The sequence below is a fragment of the Plecotus auritus genome, assembly GCF_963455305.1.
Source record: "Plecotus auritus genome assembly, chromosome: 6".
NCBI lineage: Eukaryota > Metazoa > Chordata > Mammalia > Chiroptera > Vespertilionidae > Plecotus > Plecotus auritus.
In genome coordinates, this window is record NC_137773.1 from 301223 (window position 1) to 325642 (window position 24420).

The 24420-nt window shown below is 61.7% G+C and overlaps 1 protein-coding gene across 2 annotated transcripts; it reads left to right on the top strand.

Moving 5' to 3' along the window:
• Positions 1 to 400: 400 nt before the first annotated feature.
• DNAAF5 (dynein axonemal assembly factor 5) lies at positions 401 to 21122 on the top strand. 2 transcript variants are annotated; one of them, XM_080674208.1, is made up of 13 exons: positions 401 to 1213; positions 2561 to 2745; positions 4912 to 5036; positions 5684 to 5802; positions 8238 to 8470; positions 8974 to 9186; positions 10782 to 10925; positions 11813 to 11981; positions 13194 to 13341; positions 15615 to 15765; positions 16402 to 16561; positions 17983 to 18174; positions 19323 to 21122. In XM_080674208.1, the coding sequence occupies exons 1-13, from the start codon at positions 607 to 609 to the stop codon at positions 19457 to 19459; spliced, it is 2583 nt and encodes an 860-aa protein (XP_080530334.1). In that variant the 5' UTR covers positions 401 to 606; the 3' UTR covers positions 19460 to 21122. The 2 variants fall into 2 exon arrangements, with proteins under 2 accessions (XP_080530334.1, XP_080530335.1); XM_080674209.1 differs by having other exon boundaries at positions 16405 to 16561.
• The last annotated feature ends 3298 nt before the right edge of the window (positions 21123 to 24420 follow it).

The window sequence follows — 24420 nt, forward strand, 5'->3', positions numbered from 1 at the left end:
GACTCCAAGACAGGAACTTTGGGGGACACGATTCTGGCCATAACACCCCCACCGCAAGGGACCTCTTCGCCGGTTCTTTCTTCCCTGCCCTGTAAAGCCTGCGAGCCTCCTGCGCTTCCAGGTCCTCGCCTCCCAGGTGCCTCAGACAGGGTGGCCCCTCGCCGGTTGGAGGGAAGCATGAACGAGGGGTACCCAATGCGACCTAAAGACACTTAAAAACACAAGGATCATCCATTAGCACCACCACTTTACCAAACAAATGCCAACAAAGAGGGGTTGGGTTCGAAATAAAGTTCGGTCCTTAAAATGAAGGTCCCTTTGCTTTCTGAAAGCGCATTCCGCGCAGCGTCCCAGACGGGAGCGGGCCGGGGGCCGATCGGAGCCCCACTTACCTGCGGGGGGAGCCGGGCTGCAGGCCGGGACCCCAGATGCGAAGCCTCCGGCAGTGGTTCCCAGGCTCCGGACGCGCAGCCACCGGCGCAAGGGGCGTGCCAATCAGGCTCCCGGCGGCCAATCAGGTCGCGTTCCGAGCCCACCGGAAGCCGGGCCGTAATCCGCACCGTCGTAAAAGCGCCGGTCTCCCCAGGCGACGGGTAACGCGGGAAGATGGCGGCGCTGGTGGCGGCGGAGGCCGCGGCGCTCCCGGGCCCGGCGGAGGCGGCCGAGCCGGCCGAGGCGGCGGAGCTGAGCCGCGCCCTGAGCCGCCTGCTGCCCGGGCTGGAGGCCGACAGCAAGCTGGGCCGGCGGCGCGCGCTCGAGGCGCTGCAGCGCGCCCTGGAGACGGCGCGGCCCGAGGCGCCCGCCGCCGACCCCGCCGCCTTCCAGGGTCCCTGGGCGCGCCTGCTGCTGCCGCGCCTGCTGCGCTGCCTGGCCGACCCGGCCGAGGGCTGCCGCGCGCTGGCCGTGCACCTGCTAGGCCTAGGCCTGCGGCGCGCTGCGCGGCCCCGCGACGCCCTGCCACGCCTGCTGCCCGCGCTCGCCGCGCGCCTGGCCGGACCCGACCCCGCGCGCCGCCCGCCGCCCGAGGCCTGCGAGGAGCTGCGCCTGGCGCTCGTGCAGCTGCTGCGCGTGGCCGTGGACCTGGGCGGCGCCGCGCTCGCGCCCCACCTGGACGACGCGGTGCGCGCACTGCGCTGCGCGCTGCTCGACCCCTTCGCCGCCGTGCGCCGCGAGAGCTGCGAGTGCGCCGCGGGGCTGGCGCGCGCCACGCCAGGTGCGCGGGGAGAAGGGGGGCGCGGGGAGGGAGCGTCCACAGCACCTGCCCGGCCTTGCCTTGCGCTGTCCCCTCCTGGGCCCCTTCTTTCCTCCTGGACGCTTTCCCATCGCCTTTCTCTCAACATGCAGAACCCACCGCTGAAGTTCAAGCGGGTATGGGACGGGCCTGCCCCTCGCGGGGGAACACGCTTTGAGAAACACCGCTCCAGTCTTTTCACCCGCATTCCTCCGGGGTCCCCCTGTCTCCTGGCGTGGACCGCTGTCCTCCCAAATGGAGGGAGGCCGCTCCTCTCCTGCTTCCGTCAGTCCATCCTCCCCTATTTTAGAAACGCTTGTCTCATGTGGACTCCCCTTTTCCTAAGCAGCCATTTCCGCGGCATCTTGCCTTACCAGGCGGGGGTGTGACGAGGTAGGGGAAGCACCGACTTAGTCCGGTCCCGGTCCGGAAGGCTTCCCGCAGGAGAGAGCCCTGAAGGGAAGGTGGGTGCTGGGTGGTCAGGAGAGACCCAGGCTTGAGGAATAAGGTTGGCAGGTTGGAGCAAAGAGGAGGCCAAGGTGACTGAATTCAGGGAAGGAGGGGCGAGGGAGAGGGGCTGGTGGGGTTGAATTTAGTATGAAGTGCAGTGGGAGCCAGGGGAGGGGTGGGAGCACGAGGTAATGACCTGTAGACAGGTCTCAAGCAGCGGCAGGACAGGCCAGCAGGCTGGCCTGGCTGTCTATATGTATTATTGGTTTCAGAGAAGGAGGGAGAGAGAAATAGAAACATCAATGATGAGAATCATTGATTGGCTGCCTCCTGCACACCCCCCACTGGGGATGGAGCCTGCAACCCAGGCATGTGTCCTGACCAGGAATCCAACTGTGACCTCCTGGCTCATAGGTCAATGCTCAACCCCTGACCCTGCTGGCCGGCTCGGCCTGGCTGTCTTCCAGTGCTGAGTCCTCAAGCAGGCGGCGCTGGCCCCGCTTCCCACAGCAGGGCTGGGGGGCTGGCTTGGGCACAGCTGGGGTGGGGCTGGGGGGCTGGCTTGGGCACAGCTCGGGTGGGGCTGGGGCAGGGTCTTCCTGGCTCGGTTTCTTTCTCTTGGTCGGAGTCCTCAGGCTCTCCTCCCAGCCGCCATCTTCCGCGGAGGGGCTCAAGCCCCAGCCTTTTTTCCCCGTGGCTCCCACGCCTGGTCGGAGAGGTGCTGCTGGGTCACAGGCCTGCTCCTGCGCCTCTCCCAGTGCCGTCCTGTGCAGGGACCTTGGTGGGAAGGGAAGGCCCCAGGGTCGTGGCCTGTCCTGGGCACCCAGGCACTGGGCAGGGGCTGCGGCCTCCCGCTCACTGCGGCCTCCCCGCCCGCAGACCACTTCCACATGCAGTCCGAGTCTCTGATCGGCCCCCTGATGCAGAGCATCTCGCACCAGCACTGGAAGGTCCGCGTGGCCGTCATCGAGGCCACGGGCACGGTGATCCAGTTTGGCAACGGGAAGTCGGTGGACGACGTGCTCCCGCACTTTGCTCAGCGGCTCTTCGATGACGTCCCGCAGGTAACGGGGCCCCTCCGCCCAGGAGCGAGCCGGCCTGCAGGCTGGTGTGCTGCTGGCACTGGCCTCCTTTTCCTCCAGGATGTTACACCGGACGCCGTGCCTCAGCCCCGGTGCCCGTTCCACCTCTTCCAGGAACTGGGAGCTGAAGTGTCTGAATACGTCTGCTTTCCTCAGCCCGAGGAAGGCGAGGAGCACTGTTCCCCCTTAGGGGGAGGAGGGAAGCCTCAGCCGTGTGCGTCTGTGTGCAGAGGCCTCTTCGCCTGCCCCCACTGAGGCGGACCTCGTGGCACACGGGCCTGGGAGGAGAAGGGGGGTCGGGGCTGACGCGTCCCTCTGGGCTGTAGGTCCCGTTGAGCGACAGACAGACAGAGTTCGGGACGTTGGCTTTCTTTGTTGGCAGAAGCCACCTCGGAGGGCATAGCTGGTAAAGCGTCCCGAGGGGCAGAGGAAGGCTGCAGCAGGCAGCTGTCTCCCCAGGGAGGCACGTGGAGGGGACCCCGTGCTCCCAGTCACAGGGGTGAGGGGCTGCGGCCCCAGGCAGGAACCCTAGAGGGGGTAGGAGGCGCCCCTGCCGTCAGCTCTAATGCCCCTGGGTGGTGGCATGGCCCTGCCCCCCGACGGTGGAAGGGTTAGCCCCGTGCATGGAACCCTGTGTCCCAGCCTCTCCTGTGTCTCGCGTCACGTCTGCGCTTTCCCTGCCCTGAGGCCTGAGCTATGTGACGTGCTCAGGGTCGCCCAGCTGGAGGGAGCCTCCGGCCAACCTGGTGGCACCAGGCTGCCTCCCCCCTCAGGCGCACGGCGTTCTTCCCAGTTACTTTGCTTTGGTGTTTTGGTTTGTGTTTGTTGTTAATCTTCACCCGAGGGTACTTCCCCATTGATTTTTAGGGGAAGTGGAAGGGAGAGGGAGAGACAGAGAAACGTCGATGTGAGAGAAACGTGGATGGGTTGCCTCCTGCACGCGCCCCCGACCAGGGTCTGGCCAGGGAGGAACCTAAAACCCAGGTGGGTGCCCTTGACCAGAACCGAACTGGGGACCCTTTGATCCGCAGGCCCACGCTCTGTCCACTGAGCCACACTGGCTAGGGCTTGTTTAGTTTTTAACGCCTTAGGCACCCAGCCTGTTTTGTCGTCTGGACAGAAAGTTAGTGTCAGTCACCGGTGACTGACTGGGCGCTTAACATGTTAGACATCTCTGTTAAGCTCTACTTCACGTGACATACAATTTACTTAAAGTGTTCCATGCTTTTGTATTTTTTTACTTTTTGGTAAAATACATGGAACGTGCCCTGGCCGGCCTGGCTCCGTGATTAGAGCGTTGGCTCGCGCATCAAAGGGTCTCGGGTTCAATTCCAGGTCAAAGGTACTTACCTGGGTTGCAGGTTTGATCTCTGTCCCTGGTCGGGGCGTGTGCAGGAGGCAACCCATGTGTTTCTCTCACATCAATGTCTCTCTCTCTGCCCGCCCCTCCCCCCCTCCCTCCCTCTCTCCCTCCCTCCCTCCCTCCCTCCTTACCATCCTACCCCTTCCTTTCCTTTCTTTAAAAACCAATGGGGAAAAATCCTCGAGTGAGGATCAGCCTATATATATATGTATGTACTTAGAACGTAAGATTTGCCATTTTAACCTTCTTGGCTGTTGTTGTTAATTTGTACTAAATTCCTGGTCATGAACTACATCGCCAGGGGCCAGGTGGGGGCAGGGCTTCAGGCGAGCTACGTCTCTGCCCCTCCTGCTTCCCCCACTGGTAACTGGGGCTCCCCTCAGGGAACTAGACCTGGGCACCTTTCTTCCCTGTGGCGGTTAAGGTAGGTAGAGGTGTGCCCATCACCTTTACAGACAGCCAGCAGCAGGACTGGGGGTGCCCCGCTGGCTTCCCCAAGATTCCCAGCAGGTAGCCAGCAGCTGATTTAAACACGCGTGGCCGGCAGGTTCCCCACAGAACACTGCAGACACTGTGCTTGGGGCAGGAGGTTCGCTCTCCCCAGCAGAGGGTCGGGCCGGAGCATGGACCGGCCCGGGATCGGCCAGCGAGCCAAGCGAGCGCCTGGAGCAGCTCTGGGACCCGGGCTCAGCCCTGGCCCCGGCCCAGAGCTGTCCTCCCCGACCGTGCCCACACTTGCCCTCGGCGCTGTCTGCCCAGCGTGAAACTTGCTTTCTGCCCCGCAGGTCCGGCAGGCGGTGACCCGTGTGGTGGGCGGCTGGCTGCTGGCGCTGCGGGACCGGTATTCCTTCTTCCACAAGCTCATCCCCCTGCTGCTCAGCAGCCTCGACGACGAGATGCCGCACATCGTGTGAGTGACGGGGACGCGGGCCCCCGTCCAGGTGCGGGGAGGTGGGGCTGACACCCCCCCCCCCCCCCCCCCCCCGCCTCCCCGCTGCTGCTGCTGCTGCGTGTCCCTGTGGGCTGGTTGTCAGGGACCCGCCTTCCCGATCCCGTCACTGACTACAGTGTCGTGTGCTCACGGAGCCCAGCCCGTGCCCTTGGTCTGTATGTGTGAGGTCACGTGGCATAAAAGGGCTCTGGGTTTTTATTTATTTTTTTAATATATTTTATTGATTTTTTACAGAGAGGAAGGGAGAGGGATAGAGAGTTAGAAACATCGATGAGAGAGAAACATCCATCAGCTGCCTCCTGCACACCTCCCACTGGGGATGTGCCCGCAACCAAGGTACATGCCCTTGACCGGAATCGAACCCGGGACCCTTCAGTCCGCAGGCCGACGCTCTATCCACTGAGCCAAACCGGTTTCGGCGGCTCTGGTTTTTTAAATGTAATTTTCCCTTCTTAGTACTTTGGGCACAGACCTCAGTCAGCGCTCGGTACTGTCGGTAAAGTGAGCAAGTGCCCGGCAGTCCTGGCCCGTCCCCAGGGGACACTCAGAACCGTCCTCCCTGACTGTCCCTGTGTCTGTCCGTCTGTCCGTCTGTCTGTCTGCAGGCAGGAGGCCGCCAGCCTCTGGGAGGAGGCCGGCCTGCAGTGGCAGAAGGAGAACGAGGAGGACCTCAAGGACAAGCTCGACTTCGCCTCCCCCCCACCTGCCCATCACCCCTCGCCAGGTGGGTGCCGCCTCCCCGGACGGTGACTCGGTGGGGCCGCCTGAGAGCCTGCCCCGGAGAAGAGGACGAGCCCAGCGTGGAGCTGGAGCCGGGGCTGCGCAGGGCTCGTCGCTGGGGCCTCCCCTCTCGGGCAGGTGTCCTGGTGCCGAGTCTGTGTCTGTCTCTCCTCGAAGGACGTCTCGGCCGCGTCATGTGGGCGACTTCCTGTGACGCCATCGTCCCACCTGCACACGGGTTCTGCGTGGCTGTCCTCCCAGGCAGATGCTGAGCGCGGGCTCTGGGCGGCGGCCGCTGGGGCTGCCCCGTGTGGGCCCGAGGCCCGGGCAGGGCGACTGTGTCCCCTTGTGGGCGTTGGGCAGGACCGCCCAGTGGTGTTGAGTGGGTGGGCCATCCTGTTCAGGAGTGTCGAGCCTTCTCTGCCGTCTTGGACCTGGTCCTTGGTCAGACCCGTGCTCTGTGGCTCCTGGTCCCCAGCTTGTCCCCACCCGGCGGCCCAGCGGGCCCGGGGCTCCCTCCTCGGTGCCTCCTCCCTCCCACCTGCCGCCCTCCACAGCTGACGGGGCTGCTTCTGAGTAAACCTCTGCTCTCCCGTCGTCCAAGAGGGCAGGCTTGTCTGTGCCTGCGTCCAGCACCTGGGCTAGTCTGGTCAGGGCCTCGCTGCTGCCTTGCCGTCGGTGTTCACCTGACGGTGCTCCTGCCCCGGGCACCCGGCAGGTGTCTGAACCCACACAGGCAGGCGACTGCATCCCGGGCTCCTCTGCTGTGAAGTCGTCCCCTGTTGAGACTTTTCCTTGATAACGCTCGAGGGAAAGGAAGCCCCCGCAGGGGGGCCTCTGACACGGTGGCGGGGGGGGGGGCCTCTGACACAGGCGTGGAGGCGGCTTAGCTGACCGTCTTAGGAGGAGCAGAGCCGTTGACCAGGTCCACGGTAGCACAGGTCTCCGCGTCCAGCACGTTGTTCTCTGTTCCCATGTCTGCCCGGAGCTCGGCTTTGAGCTCATCCAGGGGTTCGGAAGGTGTCAGGAAAGAGCCTGAGTAGTCGTCAGAAATGTTACGCTGTGCGAAGGCAGGAGAGGCGGCTGGAGGGCAGGTGTGCTCCGAGTGGAGCCCAGCGGGTCCGAGCTCCGAGTGTGAGGACCGGGGTACTGCCCGTTGTGGGCAGGGACGGGACAGGGCCTCCGCCATCCGGCAGCCACGTCGCACCTGGTTCACGCTCACGGCCCGAGTGCCGCCTCCTGCCAGGAGCAGCGGAGGCCCAGGAGGGAAAGGGTGCGCACCTGGCTGGGCCAAGTCTCAGGTCCGAGAGGTGTGGCTCCTGGTCATTTCCCTGACCCCATCTCAGTTGACCCCCGGCCCCTGCACGGAGGGAAGGCCCACGCCGGCGCGCTCGGCGCTCTGCCTCGGCACAGCTGGGCCCAGCTGAGTGCAGCGCCTGCCTGCGGCGCGGGCCTGGGAGTCAGCCTGCAGGCCTGCCGTCGGACTGGAGGAAGCAGTAAGACACCCGTTTCTGTTCTCCTGCTGCAGTTAAGTTCCGCTCAGTCTAACGTGCACACAGCCGAGGCCTCCGTGTGCCCCACCCCCGGCAGGGCTCCTGCTGGCCTCTCCCTGCCCCGAGGGAGCCCTTGTCGCCTCGGGCTTTTTGGTTGTGGAAGTACCAGTTGTGTTTTCAGAGAAGGTTGGTGGGTAACTGCGCATTCTGGGCTCCCGCGGGCTGTCCGCGCTCTGGGCGGGAAGGTGCTCATCCACACGCCTCCAGGCACCTCCCCGGACCCGTCGCCGCCTCTGCTACCGGGCAAAGGCCTCACCTTGTGTCTGCCTCAGAATACCCAGCTCTGGCCCCAGCTGGTGTGGCTCAGTGGATGGAGCTCGGCCTGCGGACTGGAGGGTCCCGGGTTCGATTCCGGTCAAGGGCACATGCCGGGTTGTGGGCTGGATCCGGAGGCAGCCAATCATTGGTTCTCCCTCATCACTGATCTCTCTCGCCCTTTCCCATCCTCTCTGAAAGCAATAAAAATACATTTTTTAAAAAATCAGTAACCAGCTCTGAAGAGGCATGGGCTGCAGATGTGGTCCTCACACGTGGCCCGAAGCAGCACGGTGGCGTCCCCACACGTTAACTGCTAACGTGGGCTCCAGGCACCCACTTAACACGCAGCGAGAGGCGGCCTGTCCACCACCCGGTTTGTGCGGGGGCATTCCCAGCAGCCCCACCGGGCGTGACCCCGGCAGCGGAGGGGCACACACGGGTCCCTGAGGCACGCGTGTTCCTTGGCCGTGAGAGGAATGGAGTTCTGACACGGCTGCAACACGGTGGTCTCAGACACACGCTCAGTCCAAGCAGCTCGTGTACGTGACATGATGTCCCTGGACAGGACAAAGCTGCAGGCACGGGGCGGCCCTGAGCCTCACGGTCACTCCTCATCTTTTTAACCTAGAGACGCGCCCAGGGCTGGGCTGCCGGGAGCTCGTCTTCAGAAACCTCTCCAAGATCCTTCCCGCCATCTGCCACGACGTCACCGACTGGGTGGCGGAGACCAGGGTGAAGGCCGCGCGGCTGCTGGCGGTGCTGCTGCTGCACGCCGAGGACCACGCCACGCAGCACCTGGAGGTCCTGCTGCGGACCCTGCTGCTGGCCTGCGCCGACGAGGAGGGCGCCGTGGTCAGCAGCGTGAGTCCCTCCCGACCTTCCCCAGCCTTCCCGGTCCCTCAGTGTGCTCTGTTTGGGCGGCACCGTCACCTTCTAGGGTGACAGCCAAGGACCCAGCCCCACAGCTGAGACCAGAACACTCCCCGTCCCCAACACCCTCACCGCGCCCGCCCCACCCCGCTCTGCGCTCCGTCCTCTGAGGCCATCTGGAGACGCACAGCCTGGGGGGTGGGGGGTGGGGGGTGTTCTCGCATCCCCACACCCTGGGTCACCCAGCTGTGTGGCAAGCTGTCCCTCCTCCTCGCAGCCAGGGGCCCTGTGCGGTGGCCACGTTAGGGACCCCCCAGAACTGAGCCTCCCACCAGCAGACGCACTGCCTGCACCCAGTGGCGTCAGCTCTGCTCAGGGACGTTCTGAGCGCAGCGCGGGCCTGATTCGGGCACTGGCCCGAGGGGGCCCAGGCCATTTCTAGTTAGAAAGCAGACGTGCCGGGTGGCGGCCCTCAGCCCTGGTTTCCTCCGCAGTGTACCAGGTCCGCAGAGCTGATCGGCACGTTCGTCAGCCCAGAAGTGTTTCTGAAGCTGCTGTGGCCGATGCTAAAGAAGTCGCCCTCCGCCTCTGGCCTCCTGGTCCTCGCCGCGCTCATCAGGGGCTGCCCGAGGGAAGCCCTGCGGCTGCACCTGAAGGCCATCACCATGGAGCTGGCCGGGGAGCGCATCCGTCAAGGCTCGGAGAACGTAAGAGGGCGGGTGGGGCGCCGTCACGTTATCCGGGAACGTTTTCATGGTCTTGACAGAAAGAGACGCCTCCATGATGAAGTCCCATCACACGTGCGTCTCTGGATGCGTCCCAGCCCTGCCCGGGCCAGGGAGTCAGCGTGTCGAACCCCGAGACGCATTCTGCTCCTGGACAGACCAGTGTCCCGCACCTCCGTGTGGGCAGGGGCACCCTGCCCCACCCCAGACGTGTGTGTGCATGTGGGCAAGTGCACCCATGTGCCCGTGTGTGTGAATGTGCACCCACATGAGCGTGTGAGTGCGTGTGCACGTGTGCATGAGTGTGAGCATGTGTCTAAGTGTGTGAGCGTGTGTGTGCCACGTGTCCTTAGGAAGGCAGTGACGTTTCCTGCAATTACCTTCAGTCGCTGTAAGAACAGGCCACAAGTGTGTTGCAAGAACAGCCTGAAATTGGAAAACTCCCCTGTGACGCCGAGGGGCCGGGGCGCTGGGAGCTGCAGGTCTGGGCGTGGTGCCACGGCCCCAGGTGTCCGGCCAAGCGTGCGCCGGGGCTCAGCGCAGGAACGCGGCCTCGGCTTTGGAATGTTGTCTAGTGACAGGCAGCTGCAGTGAGGAGTCGGGTGACACCGGTGGCTCCCACGTCCTGTCTCGCGGAGGTGCGGGGTGCCGGCCCCAGCTTTCCCGGGGCCCGGGGGCTCGGGTGGCGTTGTCTGTGTGTGTAGGTAGATGTTGGAATTCCCCGTTAAAGATGGAGAATTGCAGCGTTTCCTCCAGGCGTTGCCATGGTCACAGCAGGGCCAACGCGCTAAGGACAGGCCCGTCTTAGAAAGCAAATTCCTTTTTACTTTAATGGCTGTTCCTCACGTGTGCGTTATGTTTGTGTTCAACGTAATTATGTTAAAATGGCCGCTCCTTAAACATACATTGTAGGCCCTTTTAGGAACTACACAAAACCACATCCTCAAAAAGCCGATCACCCAGCCCCGGCCTAAAAGAAACCAGACTGTGGAAGAAGTCAGGGGTCCGTTATGAGCACCAGACGGCTGCTCCCGGGGCCGGCGTCCAGGTCCTGCAGGCAGTGCCGTCGGGCCGACCCGCCACGTCGCCACCTGTCCCACGTTCATCGGGAAGCCGTTTTGTCCCTAGAGTTTTACTTTGGTGAAGACACAGAGTGTTTCCAAATGCACAAAAGCAGAACAGAACAGACCTCCAGGGCCCGTCACTGGCTCTCGCGCTCCTGTGCCGTCCGCCCCCTTTTTCTTGAACTCGGGAGGAGCTGAGGTGTTTTGAAGCAAATCCAAGATGCCCAGTCAATTCGCTGGTAAATTCTCCATTACGAGTTAGCATCCCTAACACATGAGAACTTAAAAACACCCATAAAATACCATTAGGCAATTAACGAAATGAGCAATTACGTGCTCGTTCCCAATCTGTGTTCAGTTGGCCACTGTCTAAACAATGCCCTTTATGGTCGTCACTGGACGCCGTGGCCAGGCACCACGCCTTGTTTCGGTGGCTCGTGGTGGCCATGTCCGTGGCCCCGTGAGGTGGGCAGTGGCCCAGGGGACGGCTGACGGCTCCCGCCCTGTTCACAGCTGCGCTACGGGGAGCACCTGCTGCGGTGCGTGCAGGCGGTGGTGTCCACGTGTGGGGAGGACTGCCGGGCGAGCGGCCTGCAGCTCATGCAAGTGCTGGTGACCGTGATGGCGCTCCCAGGGGCCTCGGGCCTCGGCGACCAGGTGAGCCTGCCGGGGACCCCGCTCGGCCTTGTGGGTGACGATGCCCACCTCTGACCGATGCAATCACGACTGTAAATCTCTCAAAGATGAGAGAAGAGCCCCGTGAGCTGGCCTCGAGGTGCCCAGGATCGGGGTGCCCTCCAGTCACCAGCTTCCGGGTCTCGGTGAAGACGGCTGAGTGTGGGCATCACTGCAGGGAGTGTGGGGGAGGGTCCTCGCCCAGACAGACCTGTGGTGAGCGCGGCTAACGCACGTGCACCCATGGCTGAAGGCTGGAGAGGCGCCGGTGGCGTGGCTTCCTGTTTAATGTTCAGGCAGCTGTGCGGTCCCGTTGGCCCTGCCTTAAGGCTTGAAACGTGGACGTCCGTCCCCGCGGGCCCAGGAGCCGCTTCTCTGAGAGCCTGCGGGACGGGACGGGGCTCCTCCCTCCCCCTCCTTCCCCGGGCCTCTTCAGCTTGGCTTGTTTCTAATAACCACCTTTCAGAGGCCATCTCCTCGGGCGGCAGGGCGTGAGGTAGTAACAGCCATCGGCTCACAGGTCTGCAGACAGACATGCCGGCTGCTCGGGGTCCAGGACCTTCCTGGCTGTCCCCACCCGAGGAGAAGCAGGGAGGGGCGCGTGGGGGCACCCGGCTTCCCTCACCCTCTGTCCAGGACAGCAGTTACTGTCGCCCACGGGTCTGTCGGGGCGAGAGCCGAGCAGAGGACACGGGGTGGGGTGCGTCTGTGCTCATGTGCACCAGGCCGCTGCATCACTTGGGGAGCGGCCGGCCGCTGCAGTCCTAGGTCCCTGGGACGGCGTCCGAGGGTTTGCGCTCCTCACGGGGACATGGCCCCAGTGGGCTGAGCAGAGGAGATGGTCCCAGCCTGTGACTCACTCCTTCCAGATTCAGGAGACCGAGGCCGCGCTGGCCACGGTGGAGAGCAGTGGCGACGTCCAGGACCTCTACCACCAGCACGTGGGCCCCCTCCTGGAGTGGCTGGGCAGCTCCCAGCGGGGCTGGACGGCACACTCCCCGGAGCTCCTGCAGTTCAGCACCCTGGTCGCCCACGCAGGTGAGCCCCGTGGCCCCGTGCCCCAGCGCTGTGCTGAGCGAGGGACAAACCTTAATTTTTGAAACGCTGAGGACATTGTGCTGAGCTGGAATGTAGCTAAGTCCACTCGGCACACGTGTCCACGGCTCTCATTGGGCAGAGCTTGGCGTGGGCGGGCAGGTGGAGTGGCTGCCGGCATCTGGCCCAGCCGTTCCCAGGTTCCCCGGCCTCCGGCCAGGCCTTTCCTGGATGAACGGGGGTGGGGGGGGGGAGGGGGGCTTTCAGTAACGGAATTCCAGCGATTCAGTGCAGACAGGGTGGGCCGAGCCGTTGTACAGTTGTGAATGCGCGGAGGGGTGAGTGCGCGAAGGGGTGAGAGCGCGAGCGGTGCGTCCCTGTGCTGGTGTCCGTTAGTCCCCGTATTGCTTCCTGAGCCCCTCCTGCCCGCCCTGTGCCTGTCCTTCCCCGGGCGGTGGGAGCCTGGGCAGGTTTGTCCTGTGTGACAGCCCAGCCTCTCCCCTGCTGCTCTGGAGGGTCTCGTGTCATGGGGCCAGGGGCTGTGTTTCGCGTGTCCGTGATGTTCCTTCCCCAAGCAGGCCCACGAGTCAGGTGCTCCGGGGTCACAGCCCAGATGGGGATGCTGGGCAGGTGTCCCGGGGACCAGCCTGCGTCGTGGTGGGACATGCAGGGCTGAGTTGGCTGCCCCTGAGGCAGTCTCCTAACATCTGTTCCTACTTGCAATTTCAAAAGGTGGTTCTCATGGTGGTGGCGTCACTGATTGGCACCTTGGAAAACCAACTCTTTGGGGCCACACCTCACATTCTACCCAGAAAACACTGGCCGCACAGCTCAGTCACCTGACTGGGTTTCCTCTGAGTCCTCTCTGTGTGCGGGAGTGCGTGCATGGGGGTGCGTGTGCGCATGGGGGTCTGTGGCCTGTCTGAGATCCTGGCGTGGCATTCAGGGAATCCCATTTTTTTTTAGTAATTGACTTTTGTTGATATTTAATACATTGCTTGGCTTTAATTTTTAATAATTTGGGAAAAGGTAAGTAGGAAGTTTACAAATTGAGTGATTAGCGTGAGTGGGGGCTGAATGTTCTGGTGACTTTTCTTGGATAATCACGTCCACGATGGGGAGGGGTCGCCCCGCCCGCAGGGGGGCTGCTCGCCTGTCTGGTGCGGGCGGGGCTCCCGCCTCCCACGGGGACAGGACCCGGCTGCTCTGTTCCAGGCCCTGCCCTCGGAGAAGCACTGCCCCACCTGGTCCCCGTCCTCCGGAGCTGCCTGCAGCCGGACAGAGACCCCCAGATGCGCCTGAGGCTCCTCTCCGTCCTGTCCCGGGCGCTGCTGAGCGCCAAGGAGACCGTGGACTCCCAAGGGTATGTGGGCTCCCCCTGCGGCCCGCCCCACGCTGCCGCACCCCCACGCTGCACCCGCCTCCCCACGCGAGTCCCTGCTGCAGCGGCCCCTCCGGGGAAGCAGTGAGGCGGGCAGTGCGGGCAGTGCACAGGGAGGCCTGATCCCAGTCATTCGCTCGGTGTGGTCGTTAGAACTCCACTGAGCGGGAAGGTTCAGGGCGCACTGACCGTTCATGCTCCTCTGTTAGCTGTGCTCCGTTGGAAAGGCCTCCGGCACCTTTCCCACCCCACGCAGACCTGATGGCGTCGCAGTGGGGGTGGGAGCCTCGAGAGCCGCTGGCTGCTGTGCGGCTGCAGGGTCGGGAGCGGCCTGTGGACGCCCATCTCCTGGGGGCAGAGCCTCCAGGGCCCCCCGACCTTTGTTAAACCTGCAGAACTGGGTCGTGGCTCAGGTGGGCGCAGGGAGCTGCGGGGCCGTCCCCAAGGGAGCCCTGCGTGTCGAGGCCGCCGTGGCGTTCCCACAGACGCGTGGCCGCCCAGACGCCCTCTGGCTGCCGCACGGGTCCCTCTCCGCTGGGCCTCCAGCCAGACGTCAGTCAGGAACTCCGACTTCGGCTCGTCTGCAGAAACCGGGCCCAGGAGGGACCATGGAAGCAGTGAGGCGGGCAGTACGGCCGTTGCAGGCCCTCGCGGGGTAACCTGAGGCTGCGTGACTGCCAGCCAGGTGCTCACCTGGAGCCTGTGCTCGCGGGTCCGAGGACACTCACCTGCTGACCTGCGGCCGAGTGTGGACGAAGTCCTTAAGGGAAACTGTGCTGAGCTTCACGCTGGAAGGAACCAGTGTTGGGGGAAGAAAGTCTGCGGTTTAGTTCCTTCGGGGAAGGAGGAGCTATTTCCACAGGCAGGAGGTTAAGTCCCACGTGGTTGGATCGTTAGGGCTGTGAAATGGTGACTGTGATGTCACTGACTCGCTGGCCGGGAGCCTCGTCTGTTGGTGTCCGCTCATCGGTCAGCCCTGCTCTGGGGCGAGGGGCTGGCTCCGGCCCTGCGTCGCGTCTCCGCAGACCCACGCGCCCTCAGGCGCTCCGTGGAAGCCGTGAGGACATGGTCTGAGTATGAGCACGGCCGTTTCCCACCCTGACCTGCCCCCTTTGTGCAAAGCGCTCGGATCAACAGCGAGCAGGTCCCCTGGGGCCGGGCTTTCTGTATGGCTCTGCAGGCGAGGCGGAGGCCAGCCCACCTTCCTCGGGCGGGCGGGCAGGCGGGCCTGCCAGGTGCATCCCTGCACAGAGCTGGTGCGGGGGGCGGTGTTCACGCCGCAGCCCTTGTGCCGCGAGGGCAGGTCAGGGTGGGACGCAGCGCAGGCCACTGCCCGGCTCCTGGAGGCCAGCGCTTGGCCCTTGGGCCTCCAGCCTCGTTAGGGCTGCTCAGAGCACAGGACACGGCACGTCTTTCCAAGACGCTTCTGTCAGCGCTGCCCAGGGAGCCGCAGCTCTGCCTACGATTAAAGCCTTAAGTCATCCTGAGCTAAACGTGCTCTCCAGACCTGCGCCCTTTCCTCCGTCCTCGGCTCTGCAGCGCCCCCTGCTGGAGGCCGCGGACCTGCACCCCGTCTCCCCAGCTCTCCACAGCAGGGGCAGAGACGTGAGCCGCTTTGAAGTGGCTTTGTGATGATGCTGGGACAGTAGGGAGGAGTTGCTTGTTCAGTGACGTGTTTTGATCTGTGAGCGGAGGCCGTGGCTGCCGTGCGGAGGCCAGTCTCGGATGTGGAGGGAGCTGGCACCTGCAGCTCGGAGCCACCAGTGCCGGGCTGGGGTCCGGTGTGTGTGTGTCCTGGTGGCATCGATGTGGAGGTCACCAGAGAGGCAGCCCCGATGAGCTGGGACCATCTGCGTCTCTGTCGTTGCACTCGGGGTCCCGGGCACAGCCTGGGGTTCCTGTCTGAGGAGGGGCGTGGTGGGACTGTAGACCTGTCTCCGTAGGGTCATCGCACGTGCAGTGGCTGCTGACCTCCTCCCTGGAGCCGGAGGAGTGGTGGGGAAGCGCTCGGAGCATCGGGGTCCTGGGGCCCTGGGCTCCTCTGGGCTCCTGGGCTCCGGACCCAGGCAGCTCCCAGGACAGGCCAGCAGGGGCCTGGGGACTCGCCTGGCTGTGACCACGCCCCGCTTCCTCTGGGAGCAGAGGGCCCTTGCGCGGGTGCCGCTCTGGCTCCGTCTCTGCTGTTTGGCCTTGTCCCCCTGGGCCAGGCGGCTCCCCGTGAAGGGCCCACCCTCACCTGCCTCTGCTTCCTCCAGGCAGCTGCACCGCCACCTCGACGCCGTGGTCACGGACATCCTGGTCCCCAACCTGCAGTGGCGCGCGGGGAGGACGGCCGCGGCCATCCGCACGGCCGCCGTATCCTGCCTCTGGGCCCTCATCAGCAGCGAGGTCCTGTCGGCCACACAGGTGCGGCTGGGGTGTCCCGGGCCCAGGCGGGCGGGGGGCTGCGGCGGTCCCCCCGGGTCTCCTGGGCTGAGGGTCCTCTCGGGAGGGTGTGGTCCTGGGGGGACGAGTCGGTGGATGCAGAGTCGGGGTGTTTTCCTTTGGTCATTTGGGGGTTCTCTTAGGTTTGCGCATCGAATGTTCCTCTTCCCAAGATAACGTAGTCACAGGAGCCTGACCAACGTGCGTGTTCTCTCCCGGCCAGCAGGGGGCTCGGGGAGCAGTGGGAAGAGTGTTCACGTGGTTTCCCTACTTGTGGACACGTGTCCCCGGGGGCGGGCTCACCTGGCACCGGTCAGCCTGACTTCCGTTAAAATGCCCCGGGTTTGCTCGGACACGGCAGTCGCGCTAGGAAATAGCAGGCTGGCGGGGTTTGTCCCAGTGAGACTTTGCGAATAATGATTTTTAAAAATCAACTGACCAAGTTAAACAAAAGTTGTTCAAATTATCTAGATTTTAAAATCCAGCTTCGTCTGCCTATGTAGAAATTCCAAAATAGCATCCAGACCCCTTGTATTGGCACCAAACCACGTCCGTGCTTACAGCCGGTGCGTGCCGGCCAGTGCGTGCAGGTGCACATCACACCCGCGTTGGTGCTAGCAGGTGGAGGACGTGCGGGAGACGCTGCTGCCCCCGGTCCTGACCGCCCTGGAAGAAGATTCCCAGATGACCCGACTGACCTCCTGCCGAATTGTTAGCGCGTTTTTAAAATCCTCTGGTGGTGCGACTGAGCCAGATAAATTCATCAAGATTTATCCTGGTAGGACATCCTTCTTTCCCAAAGCACTTGCATGTATTTGAGAGCTGTTTTATTGGAAAATTAGAAAACGCTACTTTAACTTCCGGGGAAGTTGGCGTTAAGAGGCCAAACTCATCAGTGACAGATAAAAAGGTCACTGAGTAGCCAACTTGGGGAACAAGGCAGATGGGCCGGCCGTGGGCGCGAACCGGCAGAAGCGGGCGGACGCTCAGGTGTCCACATGCAGCCCTCGTGCGGCCGGGACCCCTGGGTGCGAGCACAGGCCTGGGCGAGGCATGCGCCACCCTCGACTTGAACCCCCGGCGCCACTGCCTCTTAGGAGCCAAAGCACCAGGTGGATCCCAGATGCCCTGCCTCAAGGCCCCTGGAGGCGGGAAAGCTAGCTCCTTCCGTCCCACACGAGAGCAAAACGCGGGTTATCCACCCTCAGAGCTATCTTTTAAAACGCGTCTGCGGTCCTCAAAAAGGTCCATGGGTAACGCCCATTACAAGTTGAGAATCAAAACAGTGACGGAATGAAGAAGGGTCGTGGGAAAGAGAATCCACTAGGAAGTGCAGGTGGACCCGTGGGCTGAGGCCCAGGGCCCAGGGCAGCCGCCCCGGGCGCAGGGCTGGGGAAGGGATGCCGGGCTGGGCTCTTGTTTCTCAAACTCGTTTTCATGGCCTGTGCTGGCCACAAAGATGGCGAGATAGTTTAAAGATGGTTTTAGGACTCCTGGGGATGAACAATAGTTACCGACACTGAAAACTTGGGGCACTGGATAACGGTGGACTGGACCCGCTGAGACAGTTCATGAGTGCGAGGTCGTGACCTCGTCTGAGGACGGCCCCCACCACACAGGCCGCGCTGTCCTGCCAAGCTCTCGTCCCCGTGCGTGTGGTGTGTGCCAGCGCCTGCTGCGTCTCCACAGGACGCCCAGTTGTGGGGGCCGGCGTTCTTGGGGGGCATGTGAGACAAGCGTATGTTAGATCAAAGCCTCACGGTGAATGGTGAGACTCCGCAGTGGGAGGTGGCTGTTTCAGCAGCAGAGGCCTGGAGGCTCAGCAGGAACAAGGCTGGCTCCCTAGCAGCTGCTGTGTCTCCGTCCCCAGAGCCTCGGAGGGCGGGGCCACAGACACCCCCTGTGCTGTCTGCTCGTCAGGGCGGGTGGGTGGCTAGGCATGGCGCCTCTGGGTGACAGGCTTTGAATCTGGGCATCGCGGGGCCCAAGTGGCCTGGGAACCTGGCAGGTGCGCAGATGAGTGCAGAGGAGCTGGGGCCCAGCAGTGTCCGCGGCGGCGCCCCCCAGCACCTTACACAGGAGGTCTGGGTGCAGACGGGGTCTCCGGGTGCAGACGGGGTCTCCGGGTGCAGGACGGGGTCTCCGGGACCCAGCGAGCACCGTGCAGGCCAGGCCCACCCCACGCTGCCCTCCCTCCAGAACTCCTGAAACGGCTGGACGACGTTTCCACTGAAGTGAGGCTGGCGGCCGCCTCCGCCCTGGCCGTCTGGCTGGAGTGCATCAGAAAGGACGGCGCCGAGGCCTGTTACCAGCGTGACGTCCAGCACCTGTACAAGGAGCTCCTCGTGTACCTGGATGACCCCGACAGCGCCGTGCAGGACGCAATCTTGGGTAAGCCTGTGGTGACTCCTGTGCCTTTTTGGGTACGAGCCGCTCTACCTGGCTGTCAGACGGGCGCACAAGCACAGCAGGCAGGGCAGTGGGGGTCCCTCAGGGCCACTGGACACCCCAAAGGATGCTGGTCTTTGTGTGAGGCCAGCGATAGTTACTGTAATAGAAATTAAAATAGAGTAAATTTTGAGATATTTATTAATTTGTTAAAAGTAACAGGAAGCCCACCCTGGCCACGATGGCTCAGTGGTTGAGCATTGGCCTATGAACCAGGAGGTCACGGTTCAATTCCCTGTTAGGGCACATGCCTGGGTTACAGGTTTGATCCCCAGTGGGGGGCGTGCAGGAGGCAGCCAATCGATGATTCTCTCTCATCATCGATGTTTCTCTCTCCCTCTCCCTTCCTCTCTGAAATCCATAAAAATATTTTTTAAAAATGTAACAGGAAGCCCATTCTATCTATAATAATCTATAATAATAAAAGCATAATATGCTAATTAGGCCGGACGTCCTTCCAGACAAAGCCGGGCTGTGAGGGAAGCCCGGGTCCCGGGTCCAGAGGGAAGCCGGTGCCAGCAGCCGGGGAAGGAAGACCTACTCTTGCACGAATTTCGTGCATCGGGCCTCTAGTGTTAACATAAATAACGTGTTTCTGAAAGATGTATTTCCCAAAACCAAATACTGAGCAAGGTGTCACTGTTTTACGTGTCCATTGCATGTAAAACGTGTTAGTTTGATGTCATCCCATTTGTTTATTTGTCCTTCTCTTCCCTTGAGAAGACATCCAAAACGATACCGCCAAGAGGGGTGCCACGAGCTGCTGCCTGTTGTAGGGTCTCAGGTCTTACACTTAAGTCTTCAGCCCATCTTGAGTGTGTCCTTGTGCGCGGTCTAAGAAGGTGGTCTGATTTCATGTGTTTTGCATGTCTCTGTCCAGGTTTCCCAACACCCGTCATTGAATAGACTCTTTACCCCACTGTGTGTTCTTGCCTCCTTTGTCACGGATGCATCAACACTGCAGACACGGGTGGACTGGGCACTCGGCTCTGTCCCAGGGCCGATGTCTGCTCCGTGCCCGTGCCGTGCCGCTGGGATTGGTGTTCTGGGTTGGCGTTTACTTGTGCCCCCGGGTGTTTGCTGTTTTACAGAGGTGCTCCAGGCAGGCAGCGTCCTGTTCCCCGACGTCCTGGTGCGAGAGACCGAGGCCGTGGTGCACAAGCACCGCTCCCCCACCCGCTGCGAGCAGCTGCTGCAGCACGTGCAGGCCCGGCCGCCCGCCCCATGACAGGGCTCCGGGCAGGCCGTCGGTGCCACCGCTGCAGGTGGGGCCCGCGCCAGCCCTCGCCCCCGCTGGCTGGGGTCAGCGGCCTTGCACCCCACAGCAGGGCGCCTTTTTGTCACAGCCCAGGACACGAACAAGAAGACTGACAGCAAGAATGTATTTCCTAAGGAAAACGCGCAGTGTCGTGGGGCGATGTTTCAAACCCAGCCGTTTCTGAAATAGGGTTCTCCGGGTGGCTCTGTGTTTTTATGTCCCGTTTATAGAGTTCACTGAAAGGTCAGCCAAAAGCCTACAGCTCATTTGACATTAAAACTGAATGTCCACGTGCACACTGCAGGCAGGCCCCCTGGCCCTTCCTACGCGCTCTGCGCTGCTGGGCTCGGGTTCCTGCTCCATCTGCTTCAGTGCCACCGCGGACGTTCCTGACCATTAAAAAAGCCAAAGGGATTTAAATTTTTCATTCTTCCTTTGGCTTCTGTCTGTTGACACTTTAGTGAACAGACTTAAAGGAATTTGAAATCTTAAGAACTATTAGTGAAATTTTTCCCGTTTAAAATATACTGGAACTTAAAATGTTTAAGGACCAATTCAGTCAGTATCTTTTCTTAGGTCAGTAATGCTTACAGTGTTGAAAACAGATTTAATCAGATTCTCGTTGCTCTCAGTAGCAGGAATGTAAATTGTACTTTATTCTCCAGCACTTTCTACACCCAAGTGCCTAAAAGATTTCATTTAAAGTGGTTATTTCCATAAGCCAAATGCTGTGTTTTCTAACAATCAAATATTAACATTTATGTTTTGGTGTTTGACTTAATTAAAAGTATTTATTATAATTGTTTTGTATGCCTGTCTTTATGTGTTTTGATAATTAGTTGAAATTTTTAGAAACTGTTTTTTCCTTAGATTTAACCTCACGGGAAAGGCAGCCTGGAGAACCCTGGGCCTGTGGAGGGAAAGGGGTGGTCACCGCTCGCCGCAGTGCCCGCTCTGGACACCAGGTGGCAGGAGCTCCCGCGAGATGGCATGCCATCAGCAAGGCTGCCCTGGGCTCTGGGGGAGAGGCTGGGTGTTGGGATGGGGGACCGCGGCCTGCAGAAGGGGTGTGATCTGAGTGCACACAGCCAAGGCCCCATGGGGATGCGTCCCTGGCTCCATTGACATCACCCGTCTGTGCCCCCTTCTGAGCTGTTTCTGATTGATGGCTGCAGGAATGGAGGCGGCCCTCTGCGATGGTCTTGCTCAGGTATTCGTTCCCAAACTGCCTTTTCCTTCCTCCGTGTCACATGGAAACTGTTAGAAATGCCAGTTCTTGGGCCTCAGCCCAGACCTCCTGGATAAGAAGGGGTGGGGCCCCTAAAGTGGGAGGACCCCTGCCCGAAGCACCAGGCACTTTCACGCCCAGCCTGAAGACCCATCTTCTGTTTGGTCAGCCCTTAGGTGTCACAGGAAGCACACAGAAATGGCAGCGAGCTTGGCTGAGAGGACAACACACTCAACTCACCCACCTGTTTTGTTGATGGTTTCCTTGTCTGCGCAGAAAACTGTTTGTTCTGGGCACATGTGGGAGGCAAACAGTTGATGTTTCTCTCTCCCTTCCTCTCTCAAAATAAAAACATCCTCAGTGAGGATTTAAAAATAAAAGTTGTAAAAATAAAGTCTTGTTGAGAAATGCAAAGACTTGTACCCTCGTGTCCACAGCGGCTTTGTTCCCGGCCCAAACAGGAAATAGTGCAAATGTCCACCAACAGCTATGGATGGGTAAACAGTATAGTTTACCCACCGACAGAATTTATTTATTCTGCCACAAAAAGGAGCAGAGGACGAAGGCACACAGCCCGGGCGGAGCTCACAGGCCGAGCTGGAGAAGCGGAGCAAAGGCCCCGGGCCGTGGAGGGAGGGCAGGCGGAGCTGTTCCTTCTTTCCAATCACCGAGTCCACAATGGGCGTTTGCCCGTCACACTCCTCTCGACCGCGTATGGGTGACTCTTGTGTCACAACCAAGTATTACAACCAGAGGGAGAAGAGGGTCCCCTTAGCAGCTGCCTGGCAGCCGGAACAGGCCATGTTTCCGAAAGGTAAGTCTTCCCGACTTTTCCGTATCCTCCAGGATTCTCTAAACACCAGTGCCATCCAGACCTCCAGGCATTGCCTTGTGAGGTTTGGCGGAAGAGAAGCGATTACTCTTAGGTATGGAGAGGTGGCCTCTGGGGGGCACTTCTTTTTCTTGTTGACTTTTTTTTTTTTTTTTAAATATATTTTACTGATTTTTTACAGAGAGGAAGGGAGAGGGATAGAGAGCCAGAAACCCTGATGAGAGAGAAACATCAATCAGCTGCCTCCTGCACACCCCCACCAGGGATGTGCCCGCAACCAAGGTACATGCCCTTGACCGGAATCAAACCAGGGACCCCTGAGTCCGCAGGCCAACGCTCTATCCACTGAACCAAACCGGCCAGGGCTGAGTCACATGACTTTAAAGGCATTTTAAGAGGCTACAGGCACCGCGGGCGTCTCGGAAGGGAGGCTGCAGCCTGCACCCTGGAACGAACCTCAGCCTCTCGTATGGCCTAGCGGTGCCCTTGGCCTTGTACCCCGGGGTCCCGGCCTCCTCCCCATCAGCAAATGATGGTGCTGGGAGCTGGCAGGGCACTGAGGCCTGGAACCTGGGCCGCGGGCAAAGCACGTCCTCGTTTGCTGTCGGCGTGTCCGCAGGGTTGTCCGAATGTGCTGGGAAGTGTCACCTGAGCAGGCGAGGCGCGGCGAGGTGTTGGCTGACAGCGGGTAACTGTAGACGGCAGGATCGATTCCGAAGTCTCCGTGTCCCTTCCTGGCCTGAGCGGCGCCCTTATCCTCGTTCGTGCCCGTTTCTTTCTGTTCCCGCTCTCCACACTGTTGACGTTTTGGCGAAGACTGAGCGCGAAGAGCGCTGGTGACCACTAGGCGTGACCGGGCGCAGGGAGCGGTTCCGAGCGGGCCGCTGGCGCCCGTCCAGGCCCCCGGCGCCGGGCACGAGGTGGCGTTTACAGCGTCGGGATCAGCTCTTTGGGCCCCGTCCCTGCGGAAGCATCTCCAGGTTTAGTGCCAGGACACAGCCGCGCTGGCCACGACCGGCAGGTGCCCGGCGCTGGAAGCCGCAGGGGCACCCGGTCCTGACGTCACACCCAGGGTCCGTCACCCCGAAACCTGCGACACTGCGAGCCAAGATCAGGAATCGCTCGCTCGGAGCCGCCGCGGCCTGCGGGCACCGCCTGCATCCGCGCCCGGGAGCCCGGCACGGCCTCCCAGAGTCTCAGCCGCCGCGAGCGCGTAACGCACCCCAATTCCCCGCGCGTCCCGCCGGGGCCGCGTCCGCGTCTCGCGCACGCGCCGGGCCGGGCCGTCGTTCCCAGCTGCCCTAGCGGCAGGGCAAGGCCGCAGCCACGTGACCCGGACTCGGCCAATCGGGCGCGGGTGTGGCCGGCATGCGCAGATGCGCGCGGCGTGCTGTCTGGGGGACAGGTGCGTGCCGAGCCTGCGTCGCCGCGGGCGGCATGTTCAAGCAGCTGAGGCAGCTTCCGCCCTGGGCCCGCCCGCCCCGCCGCCCCGCCGCCCCGCCCTCGTCCCGGGCAAACTGCGGGCTCGGGCCGGAAGCGTGACAAATACCAGCGCCTCGGACCGTGTCTTACAGTCACGTCCTCGAGTCCACGAGGACCGGAAGCACAGACAGGTGGGGGCGGGCACAGCGCTTCCTTCGGGAATGTGCCGGCCACAGGTGCCCACAGGTGTGCGGAGGCGAGGCCACAGCAGAGGAGCGCCGCTCCCAGCAGCGGTCACCGTGGTCCCCTGATCCGCGGGCGGGAAGGTTTGAGACCACAGGTGGCTGTGTCGTCAGGTCTCCCCCAGGACACGAGTGAGTCTCAGAGGGGCGTGGTGACGTCACCATGGGGAGGCTGGACCACAGGCCTTAACCCAGCGACCTGGGCGGAGCCCATAGTGACCGGGAGCCTCACACGGTGCCCTGAGGACTCAGGCCCTGCTGTGGTTTTCCTGCCAAAAATGCATCAGCTCGGCCCCCTCCCGGGAAAACATCAGCGAACCCCAACAGGACGTTCTGCAGCGTAACTGAGCCGAGCTCCCTGGAAGGGTCAAGTTCGGAGGGACTGCCCAGCCCCCAGGAGGCCACGGAGACCCCGCACCGACTGCATGCGCTGCCTGGATTGGCAGGACCGGGAGGACATTAATGGGAAGCGTGGACTCTGGATAAAGTCTGAGTTTATGGCAGTATTTGCTATAGACTGAATGCTCATCTCCCCACACCTCCCCAAAACGTTCATATGTTTAAGCCTAATCCCGGTGTGATGGTATTAGGAGGTGGGACCTCATTATGTGATCAGTGCCCTTGTTTCTACAAGAGACCCCGGGGGTTCCCTTGTTCTTCCCACCACTGAGGACACAGCGAGAAGAGAGCCATCGACAGCCTCACGTGGCTCCACCGGACGCCACATCTGCTGGCGCCTTGACTTGGGCTTCCAGCGACACAAACAACATAACAGTTTGTTGTTTATTTTTTTACTAGAGGCCCAGTGCACGAAATTCGTGCATGGCAGGAGGGGTCCCTCAGCCCCACCTGCACCCTCTCCCACAGGGATTGGGCCTAAACCAGCAGTCGGACATTCCTCTCACAATCCAGGACCACTGGCTCCTAACCGCTTACCTGCCTGCCTGCCTGCCTGCCTGATCACACCCTAACTGCCCCCCTGCCGGACTGGCTGCCCCCCAACTGCCCAAAAGGAAATCGGACGTCTGGAAGGTGTCCGGTCACCCAGCCTAATTAGCATATCACCCTTTTATTAGTATAGATAGCAGCCCAAACGGACTGAGATAGTATTGTGCCAGCATTTATTTCCTTGCTTTGATGTACTAAAATTACCTAAGATGTTCACGTCAGGGAAAACTGGGCAAAGAGTAGATGGAACTCTGTTTTC